The sequence below is a fragment of the Phoxinus phoxinus genome (genome assembly GCF_949152265.1).
Source record: "Phoxinus phoxinus genome assembly, chromosome: 22".
NCBI lineage: Eukaryota > Metazoa > Chordata > Actinopteri > Cypriniformes > Leuciscidae > Phoxinus > Phoxinus phoxinus.
The window spans coordinates 14,336,005-14,346,098 of record NC_136897.1 but is presented as its reverse complement, the minus strand read 5'-3'; the positions used below and the strand labels follow the sequence as shown (position 1 = coordinate 14,346,098).

The 10,094-nt window shown below is 39.4% G+C and overlaps 1 protein-coding gene across 1 annotated transcript; it reads right to left on the bottom strand.

The window, feature by feature from the left end:
- Positions 1-454: 454 nt before the first annotated feature.
- On the bottom strand, positions 455-9,504 carry kbtbd8 (kelch repeat and BTB (POZ) domain containing 8). The gene is made up of 4 exons (XM_079597738.1): positions 9,382-9,504; positions 8,047-8,254; positions 4,539-5,656; positions 455-3,416 (listed from the first exon to the last, which is right to left on the bottom strand). Exons 1-4 carry the CDS (start codon positions 9,395-9,397, stop codon positions 2,953-2,955), a joined length of 1,806 nt encoding a protein of 601 aa, XP_079453864.1. The 5' UTR covers positions 9,398-9,504; the 3' UTR covers positions 455-2,952.
- Positions 9,505-10,094: the final 590 nt, after the last annotated feature.

The following is a 10,094-nucleotide window of genomic DNA, read 5'->3' as shown; positions in this document are numbered from 1 at the left end:
ACATTTTAAAGGGCACAATATAATATTGCACCTAATGTTTGCCAAAACAACACAATGATGACTTTGGTAACCAAAAATTGGGCTTTTAATCAGCCAGGACTTGCAAGCGGGGGCATAATTAAATACCTGTTTGTAACATCATATTTCATATATTCATCATAATGCAAACAGTGATTTCTTAAGCAGTGCAAGAAATTAGAGATGAGAAATAAATGAATTTCAGTCTCTTGCTTTCCAACAAGGAAACTCAAAGAAATCCATAAAATAACAGAAAATTATAGGCAACTCAAAACCCAATTTTGTCCTGTGAAAAAAAAAGGAAAAAAAAAAGTCTGTTTTAACAGTAAAAATCTTGATTACAAAAATTACATTAACAGGGAAGTCGTCAACTTCCTACACCCATTATTCACTCATAAAAACATAACACCATTTACTTTTTTATTGTTTTATTTTTCAAATCATGTGCAAGGTGAATTTCACAGTAGAGATCAATGAATGTTTACTAAACTCACACCATACATACAAGCAAACCAAAGACATAAAAAATAAAACGCAAAGCAGAAATGCAAAAGAAAAAAGAAAACACTGTTTCAACTTCTGTGGATAAATTAAACGCAAGCTGAGAAAAAATTAAAGTGGCGGCTGTAGAGCATTCACACCTGCAGCAGCCAACAACACAAACGAATAATTTATAAATGTTTCAAAGCTTTTATTTAACATCTGACAGACTGGTGTTTTGGAAAGTAGCACTGCCATAACTTATTTTCTGTAATGCTTTGTGTTCTTTAAGACTGGCGCAATCACAAAGAAACAAAAGAACACACTCTGAAGAAGAAAAAAATGCTTGTGTTAATGTCCTGTGATTCACAATTTAACAGAGCAAAACCATAAACTCTAAAAAACCTAAGAGAGTAAATATTAAAATAGAAAGAAAAAAGCAAAACACACCCATCAGAAATTAGGAAAACAGACAAACCAACAAAAAAAAATCTACTTTTCAAGTTAGAAACAAAGGACAAAAAAATCCTGTTTAAAAAAACTGTGCAAGTACAGCAAACATATGGTACAGTATATTACACATACAACAAACCATTTAAATACAGTACTGTGTATCAACAATAATCCTGAGAAGTGTCCATTTCTGGTTCCCGTGCTACTGAGCGTATGTGAAACGTGCGGCCAACTGCACCAAAGCCAATGTCATTTCTCTTCACCAAAACCCCAGATGAGGCTCGGCCTCGCAGGCGCCAAAGAGCCCGACATGAGAGCGCATCAGCTGTCCTATTTAAAGACGCCGCTTACCACGTCCTCAGTCTCCGTGTCCGTGTCCGAAAACAGAGCTCTATATTCTGAGACGCTTTCGAGGGAGGAAATAATGTAGTGCAAAATCAGTAACCTGCATGACGAAATAAACATGAGGCCGGAAAAAAACAAACAGATGTCGAGAGACAATAACTTAGAAGACTGACAACTTTTGGAAGAGTCAAGCAACGACAAATGGCTGTAAAATCACTGTATATTCTGTACAAGATTGTCAAAAAAGCAGCACCAAAAACGAGTATTCTTCTCCATAGTTTGCGACTGGAAGATAAGGGGATGGAAAGAAATCAAAGAAAGTGTTCATTTACAGGGCATGTGTGAGTACATGAATGCTAATATATATATATATTTATATTGATGCCTGGGCTTTTCATATGAACAGGCACTGTAACATCCCTGGATAGCAACACATCTCACTGAACCTTAACCAGCAAAGGCCATTTTTCCTGGAATTATTCATCGCTTAAGTTTCTAATGCACTTTATCTGAGAAACATTGACAGAACACCTGTTATTGCTGCCATGGGGTGCGGGCTAGGACTCCTTGAACACGTTTTGGCATTTATATTCAAACTGCACCTGTAGGTTTCAGATACAAGGACTCGACGAATGACAGTGAAATGTAAGCATCCACATTTTGGCCACCTCTTCTCCAACCCGCTCGATGTTCTCTCCTGATCTGAGCTGTTCTTGTTGTTTGATTGGCTGTCAACAAATTGCCCAATTTTGATTTCAGCAACAAAGCTGGTATCCTTTTTTCTTTTCTTCTCCAATATGGAGACTGAGAATAATCTTGTAACCTCACTAAAGATCTGGCTGGTGATGTGAAATTGCAAAGATATAGATTTCGACGTGGGAGCTGGGCTCGACGGCAGAGTCCAAATGAAAATTAAAAACTGCTGTGATGTTACAGAACATGGGTTGACTTAGAGGAAAAAGAAAAATTGAAGATTAAAAAATAAAAATACAACCACAACTTGGCAAACAAAATAACATCCATTAATAATCAAACTTCTCTAAGTTCTTAAGCAAACCACAGAAAGTCTCTTTGTAGGTGGCATGGGTCAACTTATACATCTGAAAAACTGAAAGAAAAGACAAACAGTATTCACACTAACAGTGAGCAAAATCGCTCATCATACCCGTATGAATATTTATAGCTATAAATATTTATTTTTTCACCTATTATTCTATTTTTGTTGACATACTGCTTGTCCTGAAGGACATCAACTGCTCATGTTCGCCAACAATGCATGCCAACAACAACCCAAGCCAAACAGCAACAAAAACTTTGAAGAAACAATGGAGCAGAAATGACTCAACATCCGTGAAAGAAAATGATAATTGCACTTATGATTCACTTTTCTAACTGTAAAACAAGCAATTGTGAGGGTGCTTTGTGCACAATAGTCAAACATAAAACACTGTTGTTGTGTTTTTTTTAACTTTTTCGAAAAGCACCCTCAAGTCTATCGATTGAAACCTTTAACGCTTTAAGACTTCCCCTGCAGTTCTGGTGTTGGGGACATAGACAGCACCATGTATTGAGCAGTACCACCATCCCCCTCCTCCAAAAATATTGATCAGCTGTCTCAAACAGCCCTTTGTGTCATGATCTCCCCCTTCTCGCCACTCACAGCACTTTTTGAAGACACTGAGGGTATAGTTTGGCTACCACACACTCAAAATGTCGGCCGAGGTCCCAGAGGCGGTCCGGCGTCTCGTAAACCTTTGTCCAATGGTCGGCTTCATCGTCGTACTGGTAGAGGGAGTTCTTGCGGCTGGTACGGAACACGTGTTCTTCTACCATGACTTGCGTAGCTCGAACGAACAGATTCAATCGGCCCTGAAGCAGAAGCACTTTGATGTAGGGGCTGGTCGCCTGGTCGAAGGGGAGGTCTCTTTTACGGCACCAGGTGTTCTGCTCGATATCGTACACCTCAACGGTGAATGTGCGCTGGTGGTTCCTGCAGATGCCTGCTATGTAGTAGATGCAGTTTTTATGCAGGGCGGCCAAGCCTTGAGTACGGGGAACGTTCATGGACGGTAAATGCCCCCAGTAGTCTTTGCGAGGGTCGAAACAGAAGAAGTACTCTCCTGAGAAAGAGTCGTAATAAAAGAATGATCAATATCCAAACTGGTAGCCTATATTGCTAAATATGTTAACATCACAAATTAGTATTTTATATTGTATAGTAGAGTTGCCAAAAGTATTGACTTCGGTACCGAAGTAGTTTTTTTTTAATTGTGACGCTTTGGGCGGAAGATTTCGGAAACACCTCTGTTTGGCCATTGTGTTCACGTGCTCATCGGATATGTCTGTGATTGGCTACAATGATCAACGCACTGGAGCATTTGAGAGCACACGGAAGTGTTTGAAAGTGTTTTAAAAACCGGGAGCGTTTGAAAGCACAAGCTTTCTGCTCCTGTCTGTATCTGTGTAAGCGCTCGGTGAAGAGCGTCATTGATGTATATTTACAACATGTTTTTGAAACGCTGATCATTGTAGCCAATCAAAGACATGCGGTGAGCATGTGAGTACAATGGGCAATCAGGTGTTTACGAGTCCGCTCAACAGCACTTCTTTAAAATTTCAGTACCGACTTGGTACCGAAGTCGGTACTTTTTGACAACTCTATTGTATAGTGTTAAAAAGAAACTACTTAACTGAAAAAAGTACACTAGAGTAAGTACATGTGATATTTCACAAGGACACTAATATTGTGCTACCAATATTTTTTAAAACAAGAGAAATCAGTGTAAATTTGTATTTATGGATGTTTCAGTGTGTAATATAGACTATAAACAATCTTTATTTTAACCACACATGATTCAATCAAATTGCAAAGCATCACAATATCAAAACTGGCTTGCGACTGAAGCATGACGGGCTAATCAACTAAAAACGCGAGCTCTATCCAGGAAAATATCAGTTGCCCTTTACATTTTTCTTTCTAAATAAGTATTTTTTTTATTTTGACCAATAACTTTCCATGGCACTTTTTTCAGGGGCTGAAATGTTGGTGCATCCCTGAAGATTAAGAGCTACTCTAGCTCTTTTATGCTCTGTTATTGCTGATTTTGCTGAGAGAGGTTAACCCATCTAACCTTATCTAAGCAGAGCTAGAAGACATGACAGGCCAATGAATTACAAGGATATATGTGTTTGTACACTTTGATGACCCTGTTTTCAGACGACTCTGCAATAACCCCACTCACCTTGCAGCACATAGATGCGGTCCTTATACTCCACTGTGCTGTGGAACTCCATGGCCACCGGCATGGGACTGACCGCCGTCCAGCAGTTGTCTCTGGCATCATAGCACTCCACGGATTTCAAAGCATTTCGTCCGTCCCCTTCGTACACTCGACCACCCATAGCGTAGAGTTTCCCGCAACAGTGCACCAGCCTGCAGCCGATGCGTGCCCGGAGCATGGGCGACCGTGGGAGCCACCTGTTGCCAGCATGTTCGTACTGCCAGAAGTCGCTCTCTGCGCGGTGGTCGATGCACACCTCGCTATTGCTCGGCCGATAGCCTCCAGCAATGAAGATGTCGTTCTCTGACGAGACCAAAATGCCAACCTCTCTGAGGTCATTGGGCGGCTTGCACAGCTTGTACACCTTCCCGGCAGCAATGTCCAGGCAAGGCACGGTCTGCTTCTTCCCTGAGTGCTTGTGAGCTGCATCAAAGCAGATGACCATCTCGGATGCAGTCATACCCAGCCGCTGTGGGCAGCCGTTGGTGCCGTTGAGCCAACCCTTATCCGAGGAATCCCTGGACAAGACCAGGGCGAAGGCTGGGGGTATACGGCTCAGAAAGGCCTCGTCCAGCAGGGGCAAGCGGATGCATTTGGCAAAAACCTCGGGTAAATCTACCTCCCGACGTGGACCGTCGTACTCCAACCAGTGCATAATGCTTTCGTACACATGCTCCTCTTTTTCCACGTTCAAATCGTCACTGTTGAGAAGGCTGACCAGCTGTTCTTTGGTCAGATGAAGGAACTCCTGCTCTCCCATCACACACAGAAACTTCTTGCGGATGTAATCCTGTGAACGCTCACGCAACTCTTGGTGGCCATAGGCATCTGCGAACATGAAGACCCCAATGCAGTTCTGAGGGTCTAAACGGCTGATCATAAACTGGGCACATTGGTCTTGGAGGGTTGGGATCTGGAAGATGCTGGCAGCGGTAAACAGGGCCTGCACGTTAGACTCGGTGAGAGTGACCCGTGAGGTGTAAGCATAGTCCAGAACCAAATGCATGGACTCTGACTCCACGCCAACAATCCGCACCTCCCTCTGACTGCTCTCTGTAAGGCCACTTGTGAACATGGATCTGAAAATAAAACAAAACACCATTACATTGTAATGTGTTCACCTTACATTGTGAACACAACAAAGCAGGAGTTATGCATCAATGTAAACAGTTGATAAAGAAAATGCAGGTGTAACAATATATTGGATCCATGAATTCTGTATTAAAGTGACAGCAGCCTAATAATCCTGCAAGTTATTTTACATTTGATTACAGTTTACTATATTAAAGAACAAGACCTACCAAAAAATCTTTAAACACTGTTTATTTCATTTGCATCTTTGTTCGGTTGTATTTGTTTGTGCTATTGTTGCTCATTTGTTTATTTGTTCTCATTTAATTACTGAGCGTTTACTTGTCTTTAATAAGGCTTGACAATTATATTAGTTAGGCTAGTTGTTTCTGCTGTGGTATTTTTGTTAAAAACATAAAAACAAAGTTCCTTGTGTAAGTGTCCTTTAGCCTGTTGATTTATGTTCATGGTATTCAGCTGCAACAAAATGTCAAAAAGACTTAGAATAAATGTGAATGGTATCCAATTTTAAAATTCAAATGATAGCTAACCCTACTACTGAGAGACAATAAAGTGCCCTTGTTATGCTATTTAAATGTTCCTAATTTTGTTTGTCTCCTACTGTTGTGGGTTTACTTATAAAGGTCAAAAAACACTTTCATTTTATCATAATATACATTGCACATCACAACATTTTTCAATGATTCCCAAACAACTCGTCAGATGAATCAGTCTCTCTAAATCCCTCCTTTCTGAGAGCCTACTGCAAAGACAGTAACAATGGCATTGATTTTACCGTATCAATCCGAGCGCGAGTCCGGTGATAAAACATTGGAAAAACTAGTTATTCAAGCTGGACTTCCATCACAAGCACAGCTTGAGCAGGACGTTTCTCAGTGATGCGCTATTTATTTTGAGGTACATTATGAGATGTTGCAACTATAATTCCTCACCGTCAGCATAACAAGTGTATATCCATTAACAAACCAATGTGTATATTTCTAATTTATTGTGGTGCACATGCGGGAACTGTATTAACTGTATCAATAACAGTGCATAATAAAGTTTATGTTTGCTAAATAAATCTTGCTCCATTCTTTATCTTTACTCAAAGTAGTAAGAACGATAGACAATCTGCATTAATAGACCCAAGCAGGAAGGCCTGAAAACGGATGCTGAGGTTAATTTTTTTCTGCTCCATGCGCGAGTAACATTGGTTTTGTGGTTTCAAAGAACCAAGATATGGTGTTATTGTACTGTTATCAACAGGACAGTTTTGAGTGTCACTGCTTGCCTGGAGCTGCTGGCAACTAAAAACAAACTTTTTCTTGTACAGTATATATTCTTGCTTTCTGTATGTTCATTTTTTGTTAATTTCCTTATTCATTTGTCATCTTCGCTTTATTTTTCGCAAAGTATTATTTTGCTTTGCTTAAGCTAAGATAAAGACACGTCCACTCATGCATTGCGGGTTTGTGCAATGAAGGGAGGGGTGTTTGTTTGGGTTGATTTTACATATCAAAAGTGTTTCTCAGAAATCACTTGCTGAACCTTTAAAACAATGAATGATTTTATCACATTAGTCTCATGCCAGCAAGTCTTGCGGCAATATTCTTGAAACAGTAGATATTTTACATGTTAATTGCTTGTCCCTGTGCACTTACACTGTAAGCATCTTTACTGTAAACATGATTTTTTTATATATAAACTGAGGGACAAATGCTGCCAATAAAGCTTATCTTGTATTGAACCAGGAAATGTTTTCTTTTGTAATTAAAGTCACCATGAAATTAAAATTGACAATTATTATTTATGGCATAAAGAGTTTTTTTTATTTTTATATAAATTATTTATCTGCAACCATCCTTTTTTTTTTTATTAATGTGCCCTCGTAATTTTTAATCACAATAATCTCCCATCTCTCTTGCAGTGAAATATCTTCTCAACACTGATGATGTTTACAGGCATGAGGGCGAGACAAACTGTCATTCACATGAGATCACAGCAATACCAAACCACAACGATCCAATGATACCATCAATTCCTGATGGACAAAAAGTCCCGTCCTACATTTTACTTGTTCGAGAAGCAGTTTCACTTTATTCCATCACATTAGGGAAGAAAAGACAATCGCAACTTCCTTTTCATGCCGACTGATAAGTATTGCTATCAGCCAAAACGAATAGGAAAACATTGACAGTCTAATCAATCAGTTTAAAACATTCATTTCCGTGTATAATAAATAATTGAATGACTAAATCTTTATACATCATATATGCAGACTGCAATGAATGAAAGGCCTGTGTTTCAATCTAGGCTATATTTTGCAATTTCTCAACAAATGTTACAAAAACGGTTGATACTTAAAGTTTAGTGGTGGGGTCTGTGCAGGTGCTACCTGAAGTAAGGGCTGATGGCAGCGAGGACATTTCTGTGACAAGAAAATGTCTTCCCATGGTCCACTTCCACGACAATGTCAGTCAACTGAGCTTCGTCGTACAAGGCTTTAAGCTGCTGGAGGATATTACAGGCATGTAGGGCATCTACCCCGTTGTAACTTGTGCTTGCTGGAGTCCCATTCTGTACTTGTAACAGCTTTCCTACGTCTACAAGACAAAAGCGTTTGACAGTTGACATTATGACATTTTATAGTGGCAATAAACAACATGAATTACAAGTAGGACTCTTTTACAGTGACAATTTTACATTCTAATTTCTTACAGTATGTATAAATGTGTGTATATACAGTTTACACGCACAGAAATATATATTATATATAAATATAATAATATACACATTATGTAAACAGACTTTTGTGTTAGATACGATTAATCGATTTTACAGCCCTAATTCGAACCTTTAAACTGACATGTAAAATGGGAAATTAGCGTTTTTAACTCTTAACTTTCGTTAGAACTAAAGGCGGAGTCAAAAACATTGGGTTTCAATGAAAAACCACCTAAACAACTTGACTAAACAAAGACTTGAGTAAAGAGCTCATTCAACAGATGTGCTCAGCCCACGTCCTCTGTGCAAAAAGTCAACGACATCCAAGCTTACTTGCTCATTTTGTTTCAGAGCTATTCATAGTGACAAAAATAACAGACAAAACATGTTTTCCATAAACCAACTAACCAACCACAACCCTTATATGTGTGTGCAACCAGATCCGGAAAAAATAAGCCATATGGTCTACAACTAGTATTGCTTTTGACATGCTCAGACATTTAACGTTAATACTCCCCAGCTAATCTGATCAAATACATTTGTTTGGTTACTACGAGTAAGCGAGTTTCGATGCTTAACTTATTAGCTGTGCTAATCCAGGTGCAGTTTTACCGGTTAGCACAACATCAGGCTAGTCCGGTCTCGAGCCATTTAAGTCTAGGCTAGAGCCATTTCATAGCAAGAAATATACCGTGACAATGCATTGTTGTCATGAAAGTGCACAGTTAAACGAAGGTTAACGTAGTTGAATGAATGGTATCGTAAACCAGCGAGCATTAAGCGAGTGTTTACAGTCTCTCGGTGAGCTAGTCTCGCTAGCTGCTACGTTACCTATCCGTACTTTTCTGCCTATATCCAAACAACCACCGGAGTTCGCCGTATATTTGATCAAACCGTCAAACTCTATCACATTCCATCAAAACAAAATAGTATCACAGGTAAATTACGCGTATACAAGTTAGAAAACTTTTGCACATAAGTTTGGATTTTGAAGAGAAGATCTAACCTCCACTGGCAGCCATTCTCCCCAATCTGTCTCACAGCGACTGGGAAGACGTCACTAATGGCATGGAGCCCCGGAAACAGGCAGCAGCCAATCAGCGTCGCCCGAGCGTCCATGGCAGCCAATGGGCTTTTTTCGGGGCCGCTTGTTTTCGTAAAACAGTTCAAAGTAATATCATGGGAGTTTATTCCATTAGGGCCGTATGTGCTTGTGTTTGTACTATGGGTAACTGATATGTATATGCCCCTCATGTTTATGGTGGTTACGGCCCTGAATAATAATAGGTGACACATCTATTTTGCCTCATCTTTCTTCCTCACTTTTCTTCGTCATATTTGTATTTTGTTCCCATTGAAATTGCATTGACATTTATGTTACAAGCACTACAACTTCCACAACTTAAAGCTTAAATGTAGCCTGGTAAATAGAACCAATCCAGCAGCTCCCCCTCTTTCGTTTCTTTTTCTTTTCTTTTCTTTTCACTTAAGATTTATTTGTATAGTACTATTAACAATAGTAACTGTTGGAAAGCAGCTTTACATAATTGGAAGCCCAGACCCCCAGTGAGCAAGAACAATGCCACAGTGGCCAGAAAAAACTCCCAGAGAGTAAAGAAGAAATTTTAGGACTGATCAATGGTAGGCTACTGGAGGAGGAACCTTATTCCAGATTAACTTGAAATAATTATGTGTGAGTAACAAAAACTGTAATATTTT

Bases quoted from the DNA above. Each gene is read 5' to 3' on its own strand.
- kbtbd8 (XM_079597738.1), bottom strand. The intron at 5,657-8,046 runs GTAGCACCTGCA...TTTTATTTTCAG, and splicing joins GCCATCAGCCCTTACTTCAG to ATCCATGTTCACAAGTGGCC. The intron at 3,417-4,538 runs GTGAGTGGGGTT...ACTCTTTCTCAG, and splicing joins CCGCATCTATGTGCTGCAAG to GAGAGTACTTCTTCTGTTTC.